The following is a 26,261-nucleotide window of genomic DNA, read 5'->3' as shown; positions in this document are numbered from 1 at the left end:
ATTAAATATTCTAGATAATTTTAGCTGATTTATTTTACACAAGCAACAGTCCATAACTACAGTTCAGATGGCCAAATTCTGTGCAGCAGCACTGGGGATTCGTCGCAAACAATGTCTTCTCCACTATAGTTACATTAACAAATGTGACAAAACCTTTGAATTGCTTAGTCTTTTCCCTTTTAGCATTGAACCTACAACAGGCCACATAGTTTATGGATTGTAATTTTAGTATAGTTAGACCAAGTATAATTGAGAAGGCTGGATTTTATTATAGATTTTAATTGTTATTTATATTTTATACTAGAATTTTTAATTGTATATCTACTGAGCATTTTTATTCTGGTCTCTGGTGTAAGACTGTAATAGACTGATTGATTGATTGATTGATTATATAAGTAATTCATTTTATGATTTAATTTTTGAGACACTTTTAAGATATTAATATCTTTTTCTTTTGACGTACCACTGTTTAACTTATAGCTTTGTTTTTAAATATTGCTTATTGAAATGTTGATTTTGATAGAATTAAAACATTTTTATTTGAATATAATTACTATTGAGCCATATATATAATAGTAATCTCAAGGAACTTAAATCCTTCCAAAATCAAGCAGGTATGCTTAAAATTTAAACATGCCTTAAATTAATTTTGAAGGACAACTATATTAGGCAGCAGGAATTTAAAAAAAAAACAGAAAGAAAACAAATTCCTTGGCATGAGGGAAAGGAAATTCTTATCTGTAATAGGTCTGTTATAAGATTTAAGAAACAAATAAATTTCAATGATTCCAGATTGATTCTAGCCATCATTCCTATATTTAAATTCTCTCAAATTCTCATGTGGAAAAAGATTCTGTGCTTCATTTTCTCTGCATCTTAAAATATTTGATATAACTATTTTATTGCTAGAGAAGCAATAGTTTTTCTTAGAATAATTCTTTAGCACTTTCCTGCTGTAAAAGCTAGTATTATGAGTATTATTATTAGTAATATTTATTTTATTTAAGTGTTTGTGTATACCCATGGTTGTTAGATTGGAACAGGCACACCACAAAGAAAAGGGCCATATATTCTCAAGAAGCTAACAATCAGCATCAGGAATAAACTAATAAAGTAATGGAACAAAAGAAGATGCTACAAGTACAGGAGAACCTCACAGTGGCAGAATCAGATGGTAGTTTTTTAGATGCCTGGGAAAACAAAATGTTGTCTGTCTTTGGCATTTAAAAGACAGATGATTGGCTGTTGAGAGGACCTCCTTTTCCAAACATTGAATGCCTCAAGCAAGAAGGAGCATTTCCTGAGGGTCCTCTAGAAAATTCAGGAAGCAAAGGGCTGAGGAAAGGTTTCCTGAAAGGGACTCTGCATGTTGGTAAGGTTTGTGGGAGAGCAAGTAGTTCTTTAATGCCAAACATTGGCTCTATTTTGTTGTCCACTAAAACAGGGAGCAGCAAGATGAGTTTTAGAGAGAAGGGGAACTTACCAAATTTGCAGATGACACTAAGCTTGCAGGAATAGCTAACGCCCTAGAAGACAGGCTCAAGACCCAGATGTATCATGACAGACCTGAACACTGGGCCCTATCTAACAAAATGAAATTCAATGTAGAGAAAAGTAAAGTCCTACACTCATACAAAAAAAAAATTATACATATAGACTGGGTGAAACCAGGATTACCAGCAGTAATTCTGAGAGGGATCTTTGAGTCTTAGTGGACCACCAGCTAAATATGAGTCAGCAACGTGCAGCAGCAGCCAAAAAAGCCAATATAATCCTAAATTGCATTCACAGAGGGATACAATCAAGATCAAGTGGTATTAATACCACTCTATAAAGCCTAAGTAAGACCATACCTAGAGTACTACATCCAGTTTTGGTCACTACACTATAAAAAAAATGCTGAGGCTCTAGAAAAAATGCAGAGAAGAGCAACCAGGATGATTAGGGGACTGGAGACTAAAACATATGAAGAACAGTTACAAGAACTGGGCTTGGCTAGTCTAGTGAAGAGAAGGACTAGGGGAGACATGATAGCAGTGTTCCAATATCTGAGGGGCTGCCACAGAGAGGAAGGGGGCAAACTATTTTCTAAAGCACCTGTAGACCAGACAAGGAATAATGGATGGAAACTGAACAAGGAAAGATTTAACCTGGAAATAAGGAGAAATTTTCTGACAGAACAGTCAACCAATGGAACAGCTTGCCTTTGGAAGTTGTGGGAGCTTCATCACTTGAGACTTTCAAGAAGAGGTTGGACTGCCATTTGTCAGAAATGGTATAGCGCCTCCTGCTTGGGCAGGGGGTTGGACTAGATGATCTACAAGGTCCCTTCCAACTCTGTTACTCTGTTTTGTAAAGCTTAAAATAGTCATAACGTATTCCAGATGGTGGCAAAACAGACCAGCTTATGTTACTTAACTTTAGAGCTAAGAGGCTTTCTCTTCCTTTCAATGTAATTTTTAAAAACCTTCTTAACTTGCCTACTGCAACAGTGGTTTCTTCCAGTTGTGCCTTTTTTGATCAAAGGATTTATGACAATGTTGTGACTTCAGGGATCATTCAGTTTTGCTTATTTCAGAACACCTTAAATTGAACTCAGAAGCCCACTGCTAACTAAGACATCTTATATAGTAGGGATGTTGCATGAGAATAGAGAGGTCTTCAACTGATCTGGACCAGCGGCACTTTCTTCCATGCAAGACCATTTTACTGGCCTACCTAGCCTTTGTTTTTTGAGGAAATATCCTTCCTTATCATGCTACACAGAATCATTCGTGATTGAGATGCCTACTGTATGAAATGATCTTTTTTATTGAGATCAAAGGGGTTCACAATGTGGACAAGAATTAAAAGCCTTTTTTGTTCAGTTGTATAAATTTTATTATTAACTACTCTATTTTTATACAGTACTTCATGGTTTTGAATTGTAGTTATATTTATTGCATTGTATTGCTGGATTTTTTTTTGAATGATTTCATTTGAAAATTGCTTTGGAAGTAATTCTAAAAAAATCAACGATTTCAGAGCCAGACTACCTCTGGAATGGAACAGTTTGACATTTTTATGTGTCTTAGATATCCCTTAAAGTGTTATTAACATACTTCAATACCTTTGATTCTTCATCAGTTCTTATTATTTCAATGAATTAATTCTACTTTAATCATGAAGCTGATATAGATTGATGGGTTATTTTTCTGCAATCATTGTCGTAGTAAAGCTAAGAATATATTTTTGCAATTACCTTCAGTAGTTGAAGCTTATTACACCCTGTGAAGTTTGTTCACAGATAAATATCTCTAGAATCTTTACAAAATGATGTATATATATTTTTTCATTTCGGCTTTTGGATTCAAAGTGCTAGTAAACAAAAATGTTGCCTTCTTTGTATTTAATGTTGTCTGTAGAATTATTATGGAATATAACAAGTTTGAGTCTGTCTAAAATACTGATTCTGTGATTCTCCAAGTATTATTTCAACATAGTATTATTTTAAACCATTCTTTTCTCTTGGAAGTATGTGGAGAAGCAAAGGGCAGCGCAGAAGATGAAGGTGAAGCTCAGGCTGGCTGGATTGAGGGAGCAGCCATCCTCTTCTCAGTTATTATTGTGGTGTTGGTCACAGCTTTCAATGACTGGAGCAAAGAGAAACAATTCCGGGGTCTGCAGAGTCGCATCGAGCAGGAGCAGAAATTTACTGTCATCCGTAAGGGACAGGTGATCCAAATTCCTGTAGCTGAGATTGTGGTTGGGGACATTGCTCAAATCAAATATGGTGAGTAACTATAAATTTTCCAGAATATTTTTTTCATGTATTGAAATTATCACTGTGCTTATGGTTATCACTGTGCGATTAAAACCAAAGGGACATATACACATTAAGACATAGATGCTGCTTCTAGGTTTGTCAGTTATCATTCACAAGCCACGTGAACAATCTTTGCCATCCATGGAAATATCTCATGCGCATCCAACTCCTTGCTTCCTGCTGGGAGAAGTATCATGATGAGAGGGATGATACTGTACAACCTATGTGAGTCAAGATACCATGTGTGTTGTCTACATTAAAAAATTGCTGTGCTCCTATTTTCTTTCTTTCTGCACTCATATGCACAGAAAGCCCAGCTCCAGTCCTTATTTCCTCAATTTTCTGCTGCTGTTCAACACTTAACTAAAATGGGATGAGAAGATCAGCAGTGTAGTTCATCTGCAGCTTAATAAAGACAGCATTATTCCAAGATGCACCGTGCTGACCTTCCAGCATCATTCTCCTATAGGAAATATAAGATGTTTAGGAGATGCAGTGCTTATCTGTCTGGAAGAAGTACATGGGTTCAGCATCAGGATGTACCATGAAGCCCTTTGGGAAAAAGGCTATGAGGTGCAGAAAAAGGTTATATACCGTATGTATGTGTGTGTGTGTGTATATATATATATATATATGTAGGGTTCACATGAATGAAATTCAACCAGTTATATAATTCTCTTGGGCCTAGTGAATGTATGGTCTCTTGTGAAAAAGAGATTGATTAGAAGTGATATTGAAAAATTGGCATATAGGAAAGAATACAAGCAGGAAAGCAGATATATAAACTTTGCACTTTGGATAACCTTATGTTATGTTGTTCAAATGAAACTTGTATAAAAAAATTTTAACATTGAATATTATTTTATTAATTACATGAATGTGTCCTGATGACTACCCTCTTTCAAAGCCTTCAAAATATACTTGCTTATCTGAATTTCCCTTATTTGTTTGTGGAATTGCAATTATGTCTCACAGATGAAGGGTGGATGGATTTTCCTCAATTCCTAATGGAATTCTTACATGCAAAGGGAATAATGCTTAGCAGGAACACAGCTTGTGGAAACTCAATTTATCTCTCTCTCTCAGTGCAATTGGAATTAAACTTTATTTTTTTCCAAAGCAAATTAGTTGAGTACAGGCAGGAATTTTTTTTCCTATTATTGCTGAATTCAGCAAAATTGATGCTGCCTAACATATTGCATTTCCAGTAATGACTACATGCCCCTCTCTGTCCTCAGTTAAGCTTAAAAAAAAATACAAAAGTTAATTTGGCTTTGGCTTGATGGATTTTCTAAAGCCTTGATTTGGTGTAGAAAACTTTGGTGATCTGTTGCTTTTCTGACTTTTTTAGGGGATCTGTTGCCAGCAGATGGCATTTTGATTCAAGGAAATGATTTGAAAATTGATGAGAGCTCTCTGACTGGGGAATCTGACCAAGTGAAGAAATCTTTGGATAAAGACCCTATGCTGCTTTCTGGTAAGTCTGTCAGGTTGCAGGAAATTGGAACTTTATTTATAGTTCAGATCTCTTGAGCCTTTTGGACCTAGGTGCAAATATATCCCGTACGCTGATAATTGCCCTTATGAAAATGCCGGTAGTTGTGTAGTAAAGAAGCTGTTTTATTATTCTCTAGGATAAGCTAGGCAAGATTTTCCACATGTTTATTCTGGGAAACATTCAACATTTATTTTGCTTTTCACAGGGATCTTTGAACCATCTCATGTACAAGCTTCACTCATCTGGTCCATTCTTTTTGACTATAAAGCTGTAGCATAATCATACTGAATACTTGATTCTCTGTCATGCCCCTGGTGGAGTCTGACTCTGAGGAAGAGGAGGAACAGCCAACAGGGAGTGGGAGTGTGGCTCCAGGGGTGGTGGAGGAGGCTGGGGAAGGGCAGAGGCCGGCTGAGCAATCAGAGGAGGATCCAGACCCATCCCCTATCCATCCTAGGTCACGCAGGGAGGAGAGGATCAGGGAAAAGCGAGGTCTACTCAGGAGGAGATTACCATGATCCTCCTCGTGGCTTGAAGCTGGGAGCTATGTATATAAGTTTGTAACTGCGTAGTCAGAATTGCCATAGTCAAAGTTTATTGGGTTTTTTTTGAAAGAGGTTTATCTTTCCCGGCTTTCTTCCCATGGACTCTCCTCGGTTATCTTCCTGGAATGTATGATTAGTTATCTTGGCTTGCTTTGGAACTCTCGTTAATGCAGTTTGTTTTGGTTTCGTTTTTGCCTCATTTATTTTTGTGACTTTAAACTATGCCTAATTAAAACAGTGAAGTTAAGTTAAAGGCCTTTCCGGACTTTAATATATGTTTGGGGTTTTGGGTTATTTTGAGAGACTATGGGTCATCACATTCTCTATAGCATCCCTCAACTTCTACTTCTTCCTGGAGAAGTAGCATAACAACATTCAAGAATGCTTTAGTAAAAGAATTAGTCTTATCCAACTCTTGTTGGCCAATGGGATTGAGCCTTTCATGCTTTAAAAAATAAAAAAGTTATTCAATCGTCATTATGTATATATTTCCTTGCATGTATTATATGCACTATGAATATTGAAGCTAGCACAGACAGGAAATTCATGCATGCATGTACATCAATGCGAACAAGTGATCTAGAGATTAAATTTCATCTTCCAGATATGATGTGAACATCTTTTAGGTTATATTTTGGAATTGATTCTATTGTTTTATCCATTGCCTCTTTTTTTTCTTCCTCTCCCATGCTTCACCTATTGTTCTTGTTAGGCACTCATGTAATGGAGGGCTCTGGTCGAATGGTGGTGACTGCTGTGGGTATCAACTCACAGACTGGAATAATTTTTACTCTTTTGGGCGCCAGTGAAGGGGATGAGGAGAAAAAAGCCAAGAAAGGTAAGAGCCATAAGCCATTCTTGATGTTGGTGGCGTGAAGTTCCTTAGTGACATTGGAAGTTTTTGAATTTTATAAGGGGGTAAAACCTGAAGGTTTAAGCATCTTATTATAAATGCAACATGTAATCGGCACTGTGCATGCCAGAGATTAGAGGGTCAAGAATCATGCTCACAGATCACTAGTAACTCAATAATGCCAAGAAATAGAGACAATAGAAGATTGTCATCTAAAAGTTGGTTTTGGAAACAACATGCAGATTTTTGTCTATTGAGTCATCATCTGCATCAAGCACAAGTGAATTTTGAAAAAGACAAGGGGACCTGAAATGAGCAGTTGTGGTGCCAAGTACTTGCGTATAGGGTGTTGGACAACATGTACTTTTACAAAATATCCCATTATATTGCCTCCTTCCCCCACCCAAATCCTTTATTTTTAATACCAGGCCTGCTTTCTATGACAAGTGAGCATATCCAGTTGACATAAGATTGTTTACTTCTCTACTACCATTTGAGGGCACCTTTTTTTTGTTTGTATTGGTTTTGTGGTACTACTACAAATCTTAGAAGAAAAATCCTGCTGATACATCTTTTACTTTGATACATTTTTCCCTGCCTACCAATTGGCACTTGACAGAAACAGGTTTGCTCTTAACAGATAGCAAGGATGAGCATCCATGGCCCTTCAATTATAACTTGTTTACTATGGACACACCACTATGGACACACTAAGGAACTATAGGTTTCTCATCCCAGAATAAAATTATTAAGATCGCAACTAAGGTCAATTGAATATGTAACCGTGATCATATTATAGCTATGCACATCAAGTTACTTGGGGTCAAATAGTGGTATAGAGAACTCTTGCTTTTGTCTCCTGCTTGGATGAACTTCCCTGAAGTTTCTGGTAACATGTTTTCGGTGGTGTATATATATCTTTAGTGGAACTTTTTTATGTACTTTCACTCTTAAAAAATAAAGTTGATGTATCAGGAGCATGATAAAATTCCTCATCCAAAAGATTGTACACGCAAAAGATAAATACACATTTCTCTAGGTTATTGTTTAAACCAGATCTCTTTGAAACATTTACTTAAGAAGATGCATTTTGTAGGGACATTCTATTATTTTTTCCTTCAACCTAGCATTGATTTTGGCTAGTGTAGAGTGGTTTCCACAGTCCATGTGACTAAATTTTTATTAAAGAGGAATCATTACTGCACCCACTACTTAATGCAAACTTATTCATACTTGGAGCAATCCTCTTAAATGTGTCATTCATATTTCCATATTGTGAAATAAGCTCACGCTGAGCAACAATCACTAGAGAATGGTAAATGTGATCAGTGTATGTGTTTATTACAAAATAATTAATCTGAACCCAAACAATTTTAACAACCTCTCCTGGACTACTCAGCCTCTATTAAATCACAAAGCATTGTGCATGGTAGCTTATCCAAATAAGATTTTGAAGCTTTTTTTGCTTTCAACTAAAGACAAAGAAAACAGAACTTTGGTATGTGGTTTATGAAAACAAAAACCTGCTTGCTGGTCTGATTTGCTCATAACATAAGAGGCATCTGAGTTTTAATTCCATCTTGGCCAGCCAAGGGATATGCAAAAATGATCTGCTGATAGCTTCTCCAACATCACCCCACTGAAACAGTGTTAAAAGGACAGGACTTAATGAGGCTAAGACTGAGGAAAGATGGTGGTGCAGTTTTGCTAGTAGCCAGATGAGGTCATTCTATCTACCCCTGTAAGCAGAAGTTGCTTATTTTTCCTATTTTTTATTTTAATACACAAATGAGTGAAATGGAAAACATTTGGGCTGTAGCTGCTCCTTTATCTTTTCCTTTCAGGGTGGGGGGTGGGTGGGGATTCACAGCTTCCATTCAAGATGACTCTTACCCAGACCTCAGCAGAAATAGCTGTGATATCTTCTCCTTGAGGCCAAAGAATAAATCTGCAGGTAGAACATTCTAGGCATTAATAATAAATGAGTATTTTCTTGAAGTCCCCTGTCTTTCCTTTTGATATGGATTGAAATAGAGAATTCATCATGACAGCAACAGGGAGCATGATGCTCAAGGGAGTAGAGCCCGATCTTTCTATTCCCCTATTCCACATAGCTCCACAAAGTGGAGTGTACCTCACTCCTATCAGACTCTGTGAGCTATGAGTTGTATTATAGATGTTGTAGTGTTAAGCTCAGCGTGATAGGAAAAAAAACATGTCGTCCCCACACTGTTGAAAAAAATTAACTTAGTGGAGTTCAGTGTAAGAACTGATCCTTAATATTTAGTGCTGATAGCTCAGTCATAATACAATCTGTCACTCTGAACAGCAAATTATTCCATTGATTCAAATTGTTGTTCCTATAATTGCTTGTTTTCAGTAGAGTGAGTACAAGAATTGAAAAGAGGGAGTTCATAATGGCAATTAGTTGGAGAAACATTGAACTTCTCTGGGCCTTTTGCATGTGTCAGTCCAGATGGCAGTTCTATCAAGTATAGCTTACCTCTCGATATCTGCAACCTCCGCATAAGAGCACTGAGTTCCCACATAAAGGTGCCCTCACCATCAGGGACATCAGAGTCAAGAATCATGCGCTCAGTGCTCCACCCTTTCTCTCTTTGTCTAAACAGGTAAAAAAACCGGAGCCCCTGAAAATCGCAACAAAGGTAACCAGCCTCTCCATCCTTTGAACCAGCACCACACTAACTACTGAGCATTCCTCCTTCCTTCTTCCCATGAGTCTGTGCTCTTTGTCGCTACGGCGGGAATCTCGCCTTGTTGTTCTAGAAGAGAGTGTCATGATTACCACAATGCTTATCACCCGCCACTCTTTTTTCTATCCATTGTATAGCCATCCTTACTTGGGAGAATTCCATATCTAGTACTACACAATCTTCATCTAGTTGAGCACTGAATTTTTGAGCCGATGCTATGAGGTGTATGCCTTGGTATCTGCATGCATGCCTCACGCACTCTAAGAACTAGGCCACTGTACCATGTTTTTAAAACAAAACACAAAAGATGTAAAACCTTTATGGAAATCTCTTAGTTAAATATGCATGAAAGACTATTTGATATGAAGTGAGTTCCTATACAATTGGGATAATTACTTACTTCCCAAGATGATGTTGGTTGGCTTTCTATCTCCAGTTCCAAATCTGATCTTTTTTAAAATAAAAAATAAAAATCAGAACCTTGTGTGGTGGGTCCAGCATAGGTATTCATTGCACTCTGTTCTTCTCATGGGCTTTTGAATCAAAGTGAGTGTTTATTTTCTGATATGTATCACCCCCTGTTCTTTCCAGGCTATGGTGAAGAAGCTCATTTCTGTACCTGTCTGTTCTCCTTCTTGCCTTTCTCTTTTTCTTCCTTTTCTCCACAGTTTTGAGTTTTCCCTCCTTCTGACCTTGAAATCTTGGATTATTTTGGCATTGATTATCCTCTTCCTTGCCCTTTCCCATCATGTCCATAAATCCTAACTGTGCAAATCAGTTATTGGGCAGTACTGCCCACATTTTTCTGAACCCACATGATTTGGGGAATTGATGGCATTTTGCCTTTGTTTATTGATGAGAAATTTATATTTCAGTCTGCATAAAATAATTCTCAGTGCATACAAATACCCCAATGAGCAATAAATAATTAAAAGAAGTGCATATTATAAAAGCCTACATCATTTGATTTTAGTTTTTTTTAAGCTCTTATTAATTCTGTGGATTTGGGGATTGAATCTCTGATTTTGGTAGGTAAATAAATTGCTGCAGTTACGCTGATATGCACCAGTTGAGGATCTGCCAACTATATTTTTAGAAGTTCCAAAAATATTAGGAATGGAGTCACAGAGCTTAGAAGGGATGGGTGAAGGGGAGGTTGAACAGACTAACTGATTCATTTCTCATTGACTGACCCAGTCCTAACCTCTTTATAATTAACCTTCCTCTCCTCTTACTCCTCCTCCCCACCCTCAAGATGTGATACCTATATAAGTGTGAAGACAGTAGTTTTAAAAGATATGGCCTGATCAGAAAATAATCTTTATAGCTTTTGAATTCATTTCTAGAATATACCTTTGAAATCACAATTTAAAGAAAGAATTTATAATACTTATTTACTTTAGTTATTTTTAATAAGGACCTTCCCCTCTATTAAGAGTGGAGAAATTTGAATAGCTTATATGTTTCTTTTGCATTAATTTCTCAAACCATAAACCATCCATAAAGACTGGACAGGTGCTGTTTTTCACTTTCTCATCTATGTAGGCTAAATTTAGCTTGGTTGGTTATGGTTGTCTCTCAAGTTGACAACAGTGGCTTTGTTCAACAACAAAATTCTAGGTTTAATTTCAAACTTTGTAGCTGCTCACAGATTAGATTTTTCATTTTTACTACCTCAGTGAAATGAATCCTGACGAACACATATTATAGAAATGCTAATAGAGGAGATGCCTTGCATAGACATTTGAGGCACTCAGGAAGCCAGCCCCCAAAACCTTCTTATCAAGGCTGTCCTTCGTTCCTGGTATAGGCAAGTTAACTGTTGAAACATATTTAATTAAGGGGGGGGGGGATTTTCACAATCTGCTTTAGTCACCAGTTCCACAGGAATGTGGAGCAGAACTGCCTGATTTTCTAGGTTTCCAAATTACCAAGTTTCCGTGAGTGCTGTTGGGGTTCCCATGTGCTGGGATTCTTTCTCTCTTACTCTGCCATTTTTCTTGTTCTTTCTGTTGCATCTGAAATGTTTTTATGAGTGTTCTTCTCATTCACTGCATGTTTGTTTCATCCTGGATTCAGCCAAAACTCAGGATGGAGTGGCCCTGGAGATCCAACCACTGAAAAGCCAAGAAGGGGTGGAAAATGAGGAGAAAGAGAAGAAAAAGGTGAAGGTCCCAAAGAAGGAGAAATCAGTGTTGCAGGGAAAGCTTACCCGCCTGGCAGTTCAGATTGGAAAAGCAGGTGAGTACATCAAATGGCTTAGTGATTGTCTATAAGACTAGACTCAGATGATATGATTAGTTTGGTGTGGTATGATGTATGGTACAGTATGGTATAGTGTGGTATGGTATGTGTTGAGGTATTCCCCGTTAGGAGAATGACTGCACTCAGGGAAACATAGTGAGAGTGGTGATGAATAACACAACAGCACACAGATACACTGAATAGTAAAATGTAAGTTTTATTTCCTGTAAACAGGTAAACAAAGTCCAACAAACAGTCCAAATCATATGCAGTTAAAGCAGTTAGTATTCAAAATAATCAGTCCAGGGATAATCTAAAAACGAAGTCCTTTTCTTTACCAGTGTCATAAACAAAGTTCAGTAAATGGAGTTTGCGAATAGTTGCAAGACTCACAGCAATTCAAGCAGAATGACGATCAGGCAAAAGGAAAGTGAAAGAAATGCAAAAAAGAACAAATCAGGTTTCTGGCTCCATCTTATGGCCGTTAGAGGAACCTCAGCCAATCATAATTACAACATTCTCTTAAAGATACAACAGTATTAAATGACTATCCTGGTTTCTATGTTGCCAACCCAACTGTTAGGTGACTATCATTCCTAACAGTATGAATGGTACAGTACCATATAGTATGGTATGGTATGGTAAGTTTCGAGAAAGCCAGAAATAAATGAATCAGCAGAATTTGCAATCTGAGTTCAAATACTACAGGACATAGGTTCTACACAGTTTTTCAGTATTTCAGTATAATATTTCTCTAGTTTAGTGTATTTTTACCGCATATGAATCAGACTCAACTTTAGCTCATGTGGCATAACTCGCCCCTGATGGAAATGTTTTCCAGTTTTGTTGCTTGCCAACCTTCTCAGGTAACATATTAAGCTTAGAATATCTATATGACTGACATGAACTGACATTAAGTATGGACACAAAAATGATATTTCCAACGATATCTGGAAGAATGCACATTTCCTGTTTTAATAAAATAGCCTTAGCCCAGATCTGCTGCCTTACTTCCAGTTATATCCATAATGCAGTCAATACTGTAATCTGCTGGAAATAGCCCTTTGTGACCATTTTTTTTCTCTTCCTCCTCCTCAGGATTGATTATGTCAGCAATCACAGTTATTATTTTGGTGCTATATTTTGTGATCGACACTTTTGGGATTCAAGGAAGATCATGGCTGGCTGAATGTACTCCCATTTATATCCAGTACTTTGTCAAGTTCTTCATTATTGGTGTCACTGTGCTAGTAGTAGCTGTTCCTGAAGGCCTGCCCCTGGCTGTCACTATTTCTTTGGCCTACTCTGTGAAGGTGAGAATAGGAACTCCGCAGGAAATTCTAAGGCTTTTGGATCTAGACATGACAGGACGTTGGATGGGCTGGGATGCATTGTTAAATTACTGTACTTGGTTCTTACTGTGAAAAGGCTAAGTTTGGGTGTAGGATAAGGGACATAAGATGCAATGAAATACATTTGCGTTCATTTGTAAATTTATTCTGCCTTGTTTCTTCAATAAGATGCATTCTTTTAAAAAAGTAGACGTGTATCTTACTGAACAGATGGCAACACCTGTCTGTGATATTTTGTTTGAAAATTAAGCAGGTTGAGCTTGTCTAGAATAAGAACCTAGCTGATGTCTTAATCATTAAAAGGGTATACAAATAACCGTACAAGAGAGTGACATGGAAAATATTCTTATATTAGATTTACAAAAGAGGCTTGTTAAAGCTTGGATGAGTTTTGTGAGGAGAAGAAAAAAAAAGTAATCAAGTTTTACAGTATTATTTGAAGAGACTAAAGGTCCAGATTATTTAAAGTAAAAGGAATGAATTGTTGATTTGATGAGTTGATTTATTTGATCAAGTTTGAGATTGATGATTGGTTGTTATCTCTGGTAACTCTTAATGTATTTTTGCTGATCATGACTTAAATGATAAGGTTTTAAGGATTTTTTACAGGTAGGATATGGGAAGAAGAGATTATTTGTTGTATTTTAAGAGAAAGTGATAAGTTACTAAAACTGTTATACTTGAGATAACAGGGAAACATATTTCTTTATATATTTTCTTTCTCTACTGTTTTCTTATTTTTCTTCCTTTTCTATTTTGTCTATTTTCTTGCTTTTTTCTGCATTTTTTTTCCATTTTTTTAGTTTGAAATTTTTACTTTTATAGTTGTTGTTTTTAATGAAATTACTGTTAAAAATTTTAAAACAGAATTTGAATGGGAGAATTCCAGATAAGACTCAGAAGTTGAAAAGTTGAAAAACATTTCTGTAGTGTTATTGAGAACATGTGGTTGCATCATTAATAGATAAACACAACTTGATAGTGGATTTATATTTTTACTTATATTTTTGGACATCACAATATGAGGCATTACAAATGTGATTTTATGAAGTGGATTTTAAATATATATTTTGATGTTTGAAAGAATGTTATTTTGGAAAAATTAAAAAAGCAAAAATATGCAAGAGAATTCTAGGCAGACATGTCTGTAGTTCTGTAACTAGATGAATTTTGAAAAACAGTTTTACAGTATTAACATTAACAGCAGCTATACCAATCCTGATATTTAGTTCAAATGTTACATCTGCTTCCTTCACTCATTGGATCGCCTGCCTTTTCTAGATACAAAAAGTTTTCTAGATACAAAAAGAGATTTGTATCCATATAGTCTTCTGATGTTAATTTTACCATATTATACAATAGGGGATGGAAAATTTCTAGATGCATTGTTGAAAGTTGTGGTTTATTGCAGGGATGTCAAACTCACGTCACAGTGGCATCACGTGACAGATCAGGACTTTTTTTTTCCATTTGCTAAACCGGGCGTGGGCATGGGCATGGGCGTGGCCAGCATGTGATGCATACGGGCCCGAGTTTGACAGCCCTAGTTTATTGTTTTGTTTTTTAAAAATCTTTTATTTTATTCATTCCTATTCTGATATGTGCATCTTCATGTTAATTTGATTACCAATCTTCTCTGTGCCACTGAGTAGTTTGAATCTGTTTCAGTATTTTTTTAATGTTTCTCTAACACAGAAAATGATGAAAGATAACAATCTGGTTCGGCATCTGGATGCTTGTGAGACAATGGGAAATGCCACCGCTATTTGCTCAGATAAGACTGGGACCCTTACCATGAATCGAATGACTGTGGTGCAAGCTTATGTGGGAGATACCCACTACCGACAGATTCCTGACCCAGAAGCTATTCTTCCCAAAGTCCTGGACCTTATTGTCAATGGTGTTTCAATAAATTCAGCCTATACCTCTAAAATCTTGGTAAGTTCTAGTTTATTTGGGGGTTAATACTTAATATCTTTTATCAGGTCTAGGGTACACAATCAGGATTAAGTTTCATTTAGTTGCACATGCCCACTAATAACTTTGGATGTAAGCCTTGGAGCCTTTGAAAAAGCCTTTTTTTTTAATATGACAGAAGAGGAAAATTAGCAATAGCAATAGCACTTAGACTTATATACCGCTTTACAGTGCTTTACAGCCCTCTCTAAGCGGTTTACAGAGTCAGCATATTGCTCCCAACAATTTGGGTCCTCATTTTACCCACCTCAGAAGGATGGTAGGCTGAGTCAACCTTGAGCTTGGCGAAATTTAACCTGTCAAATTGCAGGCAGCTGGCAGTCAGCAGAAGTAGCCTGCAGTACTGCACTCTAACCACTGTGCCTCATTATTAATCATTAAATTATTAATGCTTAGGAAATATTGAGAGCCAGTTTCGTGTAGTGGTCAAGTTACTAGCCTAGAAGCAGGAGAGTGTGAGTTCTATACCTCCTTTACGCATGAAAACCAGCTGGGTGACTTCAGGCTAGTCACTCTCTTTTTAAGACAACAACAACAATTTCTTTTAAGAGATTGTTGTTGTGAGAAAAATAGGAGACCAGAGTATTAGATATGTTCACTGCCTTGCGTTGAGTGTGAGGGTATATACATGATAAAGATCCTTCTCTTCTTCCTCATTTCACATTCACAATAAAAGTATTAACAAAATATACTTCCCTCCTGAACATTGGGAAGTGATTTCTGTGAGAGAGAGAAATGAGTGAATGAACTTTTCTTAAAAAATCCAAAGGACAAATGAATCAGATAAGAACATTCTAATATTCTTTTCACAGATAGAAAATGAAACTTTAAGAGATTAAGTCTTCAATTTCTGAAAGGTAAAAAATAACTAGGACTATCAGAGGCATCTGCAACATTTCATTAAAAAGACAAAAACAGTGTTGTGGCACAAGCTCTACCCCTTTAATCTATGTATATAGCTTACAGTTGCTTTTCCTGCAAGGATGCCTCTGAGTACTGTCAGCTTTCTATATTTAGGGAGAAAAGTGGTTCAGAATGTGTATGGGCGCGCATTTGTTGCTCATGCGTGATCTCTAGAAAAGACTTATTAAATAAAGTGCAAGTAAATGTAATGTTCTTACCTATGTGGCTCATGCCCCATAGATATATCAGTATCCAGCACTAAAATCAGCAGCCATATTGTTAACTTGCTGATGATTTTTAAAATGTAATTTAGCATTTTTTTCTCTTTGAAATTTTTTTTCTTAGTGTTCAGTACCTGCCACAAATTCTATTGCATTTTTGTTATTTTCTAATAAAACTGTTTGGAATTGGATATAAACAATTTGAGGTGTTAAATGCCTGTTTTGTTTTAAAATGAATTCATGGAAGTTTCTGTTTTATTAGGATTGTGATAAGAGAAAGGGGAGAATTTAGCTTCTCCCTTGCTTTAATATTGAGAAGAAGTGATCTTCTGAATCAGATTTCTATATTGGAATTGATTTTAAGGGCAATATAACAACTACGTAGTTCATTTGACTTTGGAAAGGTGATTAAATGAATTAAAGTGATTGAGAGAATTAAATGGGAATGTTTTAATTATTAGTAATGATTTATAAAAATATAAGTGAGAAATATGGAAAAAAAACAATTAACTATGGAAAGTTTATAAGTGTTCCCAAGGAAGTATGATATTTAATTGAAAAGAAATGTTAAAGATATTAAGATTTTAATGAATATTAATGATAGAATTGAATTGGAATGGAATGTGTGTTTTATTTACATATATATATATATAATTTTTTCTTTTTAAGAATATAGTGTGTATTTTAAGAATGTACCAAGCAGAATTCGATTGGAAGTTATGTATTATATTGAATGCTATAATCTTAAAGGTATACATTGAAGCTTAAATAAGAGTTTGAATGGATAAAATTAAAAGATATAAAGGTGTCATACTCCAATTGGTACTACAAGGAAAAATTTGTTTAATAAGAAAAGATAATATGAAATTGAAACAGGACAGACAAAAGTATAAATATAATGATTTGAATTGAGATGAGATAATTAAAATAAAGTGGAGAAAATTAAAAGAGGGGAAAAACTATGTAGAAAATATAAAATGGTAATAAGATATGGAATAGAATATAAAAATGAGCATGAAATTGAGTTTTGTGTCTGTATGAAGAAGTGATAACCTGGGACCATGCTATTTTCAAAAAAATATGTTTTATTTGTATTTTGTTTTTGTGAAAACCCAAATAAAATTTTCAAAAAAAAAAAGAATGGATGGATGGATAGTGAAAGAGCTTAAATTCTGTTTTCTGAATCTTCACATCTGCCTGAGGAGTGCTAGTGGAAGAAGCCCATTGCATTCATGCCCTTTTGTATGTTCCAGTTGGAATCTGGTTGCCTGCTTAATAGAGTTCTAAACCAACAAGCTTTCTTACCTTAATTATCTTAATCAGATATTTTTGTCTAAGTTCTATCTCATCACAACAGCCCACTGAAGTTTTAGTCTTTCTGTGAGAGATTAAATAATTGTGATTATGGTCCAAGAAATTACTATATTTCTCTTATTATATTTGATTTGGGATTTTAGCCACCAGAGAAAGAAGGAGGACTGCCACGTCAAGTCGGAAATAAGACAGAGTGTGGACTTTTGGGCTTTGTTCTGGACTTGAAGCAGGATTATCAAGCTGTCCGTAGTGAAGTGCCTGAAGAAAAGCTCTATAAGGTCTACACCTTCAATTCTGTCCGTAAATCTATGAGTACAGTGCTAAAAAACCAGGATGGGAGTTTTCGCATGTACAGCAAAGGAGCCTCTGAGATCATCCTACGCAAGTAATGTTCCTCTCAATGCTGGTATTATTCATGCTTATTGGGACATTATTTTTAATAAGATGCTTTCATGAGATAGATACAGCAAACCTGGTAGTGAAGAAGTGCTTTTTCTAAATGGGAACAATTAAAAAAAAAGTATGAATATTTGGTATGAAATATCTGAAAGAACCTATGGTAGTATGAACAGAAAGGAAAACCTATTAACTTCTCTATTTTATTTCCAGTTAAAATTCTATTAGCATATCTTCTCTCTTGTGTGTTTCTAGTTCTCTAGGAAAGGCTTTAATGGGCTTAATTCAGGCTCTTCACCTGATTCCTTCAGATGTTTCACTCAGGAAAACTTTCAACTAAGTAAACTGAGAAATGGTTGAAATAAAAGTAATTGATGAAACATCATTAATTGTCTTTATTATTGTGCTAATCTTTTGTAGTTATAGACTACAGTTTGAAAAGAGGTTGCAATTCTCTTCCATCCCTGAATCTTAAAAATATTTTTAAAAATATTCAGTCTTTATGAGTAGGATGTAAGCTGCATCTATATGTTTGATCTCCATTTGCGATATCTTGGAATCAACTCTTCTCATCTGCCAGGATTGTCTTTCCAAACTTCTCAAGTGAATGAAGATAGTAGCTTGAATTAACATTAAAAGAGTTGTTTTAAAAGCTTTTCCAGTATAGCCAGCATGAATTCTGGGATATTCCAATGCTTTTCCCCAACTCATTGACGAGGAGTAATCGAAGACTTTCCTTCCAGTATAAATTAGCAGCTGTAAGAAGTTTTATTTAAGTTACAGATTTGTAGGTATGTGGGTTCAGTTAGCAGTTCAAGGCTTAAATCCATTGTATTTCCATATGCACACATTTCTACACATTCTGTTTGTAGAAATTCATTTTGATCACACTTCTTGAGCCTCCATTTTTAAAGAATTCACACAATTAATAATTTACCTGAAAATTAATGTGTCTAATATATTCCTTAAGAAAACATGTGAGACGCACAACCTGTTGATAGGTTATATACAAATAGCTTAAGCTTTGCTTGTAAAGTATGAACATAGTTTTTGAAATATGTGCTTAATCCTTTTGTTTTAACACAGGTGCACAAAAATTTTGGACAAAAATGGGGAAACTCGATTATTTAAAGTGAAAGACCGGGATGAGATGGTGAAAAAAGTGATTGAACCAATGGCTTGTCAGGGGCTGCGCACTATTTGTCTAGCTTACCGGGATTTCCCTGGTGTTGTTGAACCTGACTGGGATGCTGAAAATGAGATTTTGTCTGACCTTACTTGCATCACTGTTGTTGGCATTGAGGATCCTGTTCGTCCAGAGGTACCAGGATAACTTTCTTTCCTGTGTGCACATAATACATTAAATATTAAATTAGCTTTCCCAACCTGGCATCCCCCAGTTAGCTAGACATTATAGGAATTGAAGTCCAGCAAACACAGACAGTATAAAATGGTGGTTCTTTTCTAATTATAATCTTATTCTATGCATGTTCATTCTTTTTTCTTTCTGCTGTTTCCAATTTTGTTTCCATACTGCCTGTTCACCCCTGTTTTGCTCCCCTTGATCATTTTGATATTGTACCTGTTATCTTATTTTTTCCAGTCCCTTCTCTTTGACTTGCTCTGCTTTTTTACTATTGTCTTTCACCATTTATTTTCCTGCAGTTTATTCTTTTATCCTTTATTTTGTTTTTTCATTGCTTTGCTTTGGATCTACTTCTTTATGCAATTCTGTTTTTTTTTCTTGAGCTACCTGAACTTTTTTTTTTTCTATTTCTGTTCATGTATCAATGAATGCCTTTGGAACAGAGGTCGGCAACATGCGGATCCAGAGCCACATGCGGCTCTTTGGGCCCTCTTCTGCAGTTCTCTGTTGGATGATCCCACCACTGGCTGGTCCCTCCCCTCCCTCTCCTCTCACAGTCACTCCTCGCCTGCTCTGAGAAGAGAAGAGCGAGGGCGGTGGATGGAGACTCGCTCCGTATTCCAGACTGGAGAGCAAAGCGCCCCTCTACTTGTCTCTTCTTCTGGTCTTTCTTGGTGCTGCGTGCACTGGGGAGATGCATGACTTTCTCTCTGCCCCGAAACTCCTGGCTGGGCCGGCTGCAGCTGATGCTCCATGTTGTAATGAGCTCCAGGAGGAGGAGAGGGATGCTGTCTTCCCCTATTGTGAAGCACGCTAAATTTAAGTGTGCTGCAGGCCATGGAGGCAGTGAGAGCAGCAGCATCAGTGTCTCAGGGCAGAGAGAAAGATGTGCATCTTGCCATATTCCTCTCAATGCCTCTATGGCAGGGGTGGGCAAACTACAGCCTGCGGGCCACATCCGGCCCGTTGGTCTTTTTAATCCGGCCCGGCCCGCTGAAGATTGGTACAGAATTAAGGTTTGATGTGAATGATTGCATTCATTTGATTTTGACTTGTAATGACAGGCATTTCGACACCAGGTGGCGGCCCGTCTGTCAAATTTTAAAAGTCAATGAGGCCCCCGAGCCAAAAAGTTTGCCCACCCCTGCTCTATGGCATGCTTGCTGCTCTTGCAGCACCTTGCGCAGCCCATTTATACTTAGTGTGCTTCACAATGGGGGAGACAGCATCCCCTCCTCCTCCTGGAGCCCATTATGATGTGGACATCGGCTGCAGCCAGCCCAGCCAGTGCCTCGGAGCAGAGAGAAAGTCCTGCATCTCCCTCGTGTGCACAGCACCAAGATGGGCCAGAAGAAGATGCAAGTAGAGGGGCACTTCACTCCCGCTCTGGAATACGGAGCAAGTCTCCATGCACCACCATCACCCTTCGCTTCTTAGACAAAGAGTGAGTGGGAGGGGAGGGCGAAGGGTGGGGCCAACCAGTGGTGTGTTCAGCCGTCAGGGAGCTACAGCAGGGGGATGAAAGATCATCATTTATCTGGGAATCTGAAATGACTCTTGATTTAAATCGTATCGTAAAAAGTACTCAAGAAGAAAGAACAAGATCAGCCCAAAACAACAACAACCCAACCCTTGCCTGTTTTTGGAAATTGTTCAAGAGGGAACACACACACACACACACGAGAGAGCGGGGAGAAAGAGAACTGAAAGGGAGAGGGAGAGAGAGAGACAGAGATGAAAGTGAGAGAGAAAGGGAGAGATGAGAGAGGGAGAAAGATGAGTAGGAGAGAGACAGAGAGAGAGGGAGAGAGAGGGAGAAAGGGTGGGAGAGAGAGAGATGAGAGAGAGAGAAAGGGAAAAAGAGAGAGAGACACAGAGAGATACATACCTGTTTCCCAGATAAAAGAAAATACCAGGAGCCACAATACCTGGATAGGCATGGCTAGGAGTGTTATGTGACTGCGTGGGCATGAGTAACATTGTGTTGGCCATGCCCACCCAGGTTTTGTGGCTCCCGGTGTTTTCTGTGGGAAACTGGTCTAAATGGTTCTTTGAAAATGACCCCTGCTTTAGAGGATGTTCCACACCCTGCTCATTTTCCACCAGCAGTTAAAGATTGTGCCACTCTCAGTTACAAAGACCTTGTGTTCATTGATAACAACCTTGTGTTATCAGTAAGGTTGCTGTTTGTGGGAAGAGCCCTTGTGAGTTTAATAGCAGAATTACAGTTCTGTTCTGGTTTTGGTCTTTTGTACCTACCTAGCAGGGAGATAGTAGAAAGGTCCCACATTTTCTTTCAGAGATTTGCAGGAACAAAGATTAATCTACCCTTCTTGAATTTCACCCTGTTTTGCAATTGTTGTAGGTATTGGAAACTGTCAGGAAAAGATGCATAGACATCTAAAAATGGAAAATGATAACTACTTCACTTAAAAATTATGCATTCTGTGTATCTATTAGAAAACACCAGATATATCTGCCCTAAAAATGGCAACTATAATTTACAAATTCCTCTTTAAAGCATCCAAATATATTCTAGGAAGAAATTTTGGTTACTGAGGAAAATTGATTATCTTTGGTTTATTTCATTCTTCCCAGGCTCTGTTTTCTCTCACAATTTGCTATAGGGGTGACAAGCAGACAACTGACATAAAATAAATCATCCTATGACTTCTACTTGATTACATTTCAGAACATGCCCCCTGTACACTGTTCCCATAATTATCTGGGATTGCAAATGGCTTCACAGATGCCTTGCATGCACTAGTCTGGAGGCGGTGATTCAATTTGTGGATTTCTTAATGATGTTTCTCTTCTCAGTCAGTCCTCAGCACTACTATCACTCTATGTATGGTTTGATCTGTAATGAGTTAACATAAGCAGTGATGATCTGATGTAGTCAAGAGGTGGAGATTAATCTGTTTCTATATACCATCCCATATCAGGAGAGGGATAAAATTGACCCCTAACAGCACTGTATATTTGAAGAAAAGCAAGAAGTTTATATATCTTATAGGCAAGGATGTCTGTTCTAGAAATCATTTAGCACAGATATTTTGCCTGGCTATTTATCTTGAGAATCCACAATCCAGCATGAATATTGTATTGCACTGAAATATATGTGTGTTGCCCAGGTTCATGAAATTATTAGTTATGGCAGGGCAGAGTAGTAGGAAGAAGAACAAGTTTCACAGGCCCATTAGGAAAAATGTAAAGCAATTTAATGCTTGAGCATTTTCTATTATTACATCTGTATAGTCCCATTCAAAATAATCTGCAGCTTCTCACTTCTTAATGGAAGTATTTGACCTTCCATTGCAAGTTGCATGGTCCCTGCAAAACACAAAATAGGTTACATTGACTTTAAGCAATTATAGACTTTATTTCTTCTCACAAATTGCTATGAGATTTACATTAGGACTTTGAGTAAATACAGAATATTTTCCTTTTTAAAAGCAGGAAATTTCTGGCCATTATGTCACGTTTGCATTATCATATTAACTATTTTAAGAATCCAATGGAGCTCATTGAAAATTAGTAAGAGATAGTGGCTGCCCCCAAACAATTCCATGAAGGGCAACTGGAACGGGGATCTCCCTGGTTCTTGTTCAACACTTGACTAGCCAATTTATGCCATTGACTTGTGGTTTCATGATGTAATTGTTCAGGTAAGTGGAATTGATAATCAAGTGTTGTAGAGTAGGGTGCTCTTACTTGGTATGTCAGCCCCTGAACTCTCCTTTCTCAACCTCTGGCTTTCAATTTCTCCTCACCTGACCTTAGTGCTCTTTGAATTGTTCTCCAAATGTTTTGTGTTTCTGCAAACCCAGATAGTCCTTTTTTAACCATGTTCGTTGTCCCTCCTTGTAAACAGATTACGATGCCATGGCGCAATCCATAACTGAAGAATAAATTTATCATTACAATATAAGTTATTAGAGGCATGGTGGCGCAGTGGTTAGAATGCAGTACTGCAGGCTACTTCTGTGAACTGTTGGCTACCAGCAGTTTAGCAGTTTGAATCCCACCAAATCAAAGTTGACTCAGCCTTCCATCCTTCTGAGGTCGGTAGAATGAAGACCCAGATTGTTGGGGGCAATATGCTGATAAGCCGCTTAAAGAGGGCTGTAAAGCAGTGTAAAGCGATATATAAGTCTAAGTGCAATAGCTATTACAGTTTCCTCCCCTAATTTCTTATTTCAGTCCTCATGTTTTTTGGCCTACTTTATGGTCCCTTGCTTATAGGTTCTGTTTTTCATGGCTTGCCAATAGGTACCTGAGGCCATTCAGAAGTGCCAGCGTGCTGGTATTACTGTCAGGATGGTTACAGGTGATAATATCAACACAGCACGTGCCATTGCAACTAAGTGTGGGATCTTGCTGCCTGGAGAGGACTTCCTATGCTTGGAAGGAAAGGAATTCAATCGTCTCATTCGCAATGAGAAAGGAGAGGTAATATGAGGAAGGGATTGAAGCCGATCAAGTTTCTTCAAAGCTGATATCTCCAAAGCATGTTACCAAGTGGGGCAGGAGGGAAAAATATTTAAAATACGGAGAATAATCGCATTAGCTCTATTTTATTTCATTGCATTGCATTTAAATATAAATGAGAACAAATCAATATTTTGTTTACTCTGACCCCTCTTTTTACATGTGATTTCTGACTTTTAGAGTTTTAGTGCATGACAAAGAAGATAATTTTATGCAATTTTTTTTAAAAAAAATCTCCAGATTTTACAGATCCAGGATATGAGTCTATTAACTTTTTTGGAGAGTGTTCAAGTGTTCAAAAACGAAAAGATCAAGCACTGTGTTTCTGTATTTCGAGATTTAAAAATAAACTTAAAGACTGAATTCATTTTTACATTGCTGTTTATAATTATTAAGCAGTTCTTTTTTTCTTCTTTTTTCCTTGCCAATTGAATAGTTTTCTTTTTCGTCATGTCTAGTTTATTTTAATCACCATACTATATCCAGATTTTATTTCTTTACTATCCTTTTTCAGTTATAGTGATACAGTTTTTTTAAAAAAAAATCATTTAATTTCATCTTTAATTAAATGGAAAAAATGATAGATTCATTCATACATGTGGTCTCAGTGGAACCATGAATCTTTGGAATTCAAAGCACATTAGCTATCAGAGAAAGGGATTAATAGATAGTATTGTTAGGTATACAGAAGGCTTCTTTGCCTATTTCTCTAAAGTTGCAAGTATCTGCTATGGCAGTGGTCTCCAAACTGGCTGAGGAATTCTGGGAGTTGAAGTCCACAAGTCTTAAAGTTGCCATGTTTGGAGACCCCTGTGCTATGGCCTGCTACAGTGGAGTAGCTGTTGCCATATATTGCTGATTTCTAAGGTATTTACCCTGCAGTTCTCTGATGATATGTCAGATCCATGTTAATGTTAACCGAATCGTTTTTCCATACTACCTGCAATTATTATGCCATTCTTCATTGGGCATTAGATGAAATTCTTCTGAGAAAATGGATGATGTTTTCAGAAGAGGGGGGAGACTGGTTCGAAAGCCCCTTTCAGAGCTAACCTAGCTTGTCCTGTCGGGGTTTTGCTCTGCAGGTGGAGCAAGAACAACTGGATAAAATCTGGCCTAAACTTCGAGTCTTGGCACGCTCTTCACCAACTGATAAACACACCCTTGTGAAAGGTATGGTCAACCAAAGAGGTAGCATTTGTTTTCTAAGATGATGTCAGAAGATAAGTGGAGGGAGAGAAGTTTGAATGCACTTTGTGAAAACTTAAGTGAACAGATACATTGCATTTACAGAGCCAGATTTGCTGAATTGACATGCATTCATGTTTTGGCATCCAGCTCCAAAATGAAATACCTGACGCAACCTACACAGTGAAAACTCCTTAACAATGAAAAATAAAACTAGATATGAAATATTGAATAGATTTTTTTAAAAAAGCAACAAATCAGAAACAAAAAAAAACCCCAAATATTTGTTAAACACCAATCTGAGCAATACAGTTCCATCCACATTTGGCAGCAGAATGTTGGCAAGGGAATATGCTATATTAACTTCTTAGAAGTAAGGGAATTCCACTGTCTGGGCATGATAACAAAAATAAAGCCCTTTGTACATTCCTCACATTTAAAAAAGATGTCTCATCAATTTGTCTTAGTGGACAAGATATTAATCTCTTGGAAAACTATACAGTCCATATATCATAGCCTTAGGATGTTCAGGGCTTTACCTGATAATCATGTAAATTGTTTCTAGAATTTTGCCAGCAAACCTAGGGGTCTGCTTATCTTCTACTGACCTTAAGCTCATTTTCAGGAATTATTGACAGTACTGTTGGGGAACAGAGGCAGGTGGTAGCTGTAACTGGAGATGGCACCAATGATGGCCCAGCCTTGAAGAAAGCAGATGTTGGATTTGCTATGGTATGAGCTAATATTCTAGGGACTACATTGCAAATAAAAAAGGAGATAATTATTTGTTTGTGTGTATTTTTGCATGATGGAACTAATAACTGATAACGCTGGCTGGCTGACCAAAAGAAACCTGCAACATTGTATATATGTTAAAGTTCTTTTCATTGTGTTCTATTTTCTGTTTAGCTTGTTCAGTTGTAGAAATCAGAAATCTTGCAGCCCAAGACAAAATTTCACCATCCCTGGGCTCAGTAGGACACAGCAGGCAAGCATTAGGGAAAATTGGTAGCTACAGGAAACCTACTTAATGGGTTTGAGATTTGCTGGCCTATTCTAACAGGCAAAGATTTTCTAGTCACTGACTGCCACCACATGTTTGTAACTGAGTTGTGCAATAAGTCTAACAGCCTCCTTAATCACTTGCTTTGGTTCTTTACCAAAAAGTCCCAAGCAAACAGGCAATGGCCAGCTTTTCCTCACAGTTTTTGATCTGAAAGGGAAAAAAGATAAGCTAGGTATCTTAATTGTCTTAATACAGACTAGGTATCTTAATTGTCAAAGAGCCTTGTGTTGGTTCATTTGGATCTTTTGGAAAAACGAGGTGTTTCCATATAATGTACACTGCAGTGTCACATCTGAAATGAACTGACATTTAACATTTTGTGGGTGCA

At 37.1% G+C, this 26,261-nt stretch overlaps 1 protein-coding gene across 7 annotated transcripts in view; it reads left to right on the top strand.

The window, feature by feature from the left end:
- ATP2B4 (ATPase plasma membrane Ca2+ transporting 4) overlaps positions 1-26,261 on the top strand; it is a 152,176-nt gene that overhangs the window by 100,905 nt on the left and 25,010 nt on the right. For 5 of the 7 annotated variants that reach the window (XM_026715647.2, XM_087929481.1, XM_087929475.1 and 2 more), the window contains exons 4-15: positions 3,515-3,772; positions 5,157-5,282; positions 6,561-6,686; positions 9,332-9,367; positions 11,495-11,656; positions 12,758-12,972; positions 14,707-14,949; positions 17,570-17,811; positions 18,909-19,143; positions 23,461-23,640; positions 24,765-24,852; positions 25,493-25,599. In XM_026715647.2, the coding sequence (XP_026571432.1) occupies positions 3,515-3,772; positions 5,157-5,282; positions 6,561-6,686; positions 9,332-9,367; positions 11,495-11,656; positions 12,758-12,972; positions 14,707-14,949; positions 17,570-17,811; positions 18,909-19,143; positions 23,461-23,640; positions 24,765-24,852; positions 25,493-25,599 (2,018 nt within the window). The remainder of the gene's footprint in view (positions 1-3,514; positions 3,773-5,156; positions 5,283-6,560; positions 6,687-9,331; positions 9,368-11,494; positions 11,657-12,757; positions 12,973-14,706; positions 14,950-17,569; positions 17,812-18,908; positions 19,144-23,460; positions 23,641-24,764; positions 24,853-25,492; positions 25,600-26,261) is intronic. The other 2 variants (XM_087929476.1, XM_087929480.1) reach the window with 1 other exon arrangement.

Source organism: Pseudonaja textilis, chromosome 3, assembly GCF_049901715.1.
Source record: "Pseudonaja textilis isolate UNSWEBS1 chromosome 3, rPseTex1.2, whole genome shotgun sequence".
In the NCBI taxonomy this organism is placed as follows: Eukaryota; Metazoa; Chordata; class Lepidosauria; order Squamata; family Elapidae; genus Pseudonaja; species Pseudonaja textilis.
The sequence above is the reverse complement of the archived record's forward strand: the minus strand, read 5'-3'. Positions and strand labels throughout refer to the sequence as shown.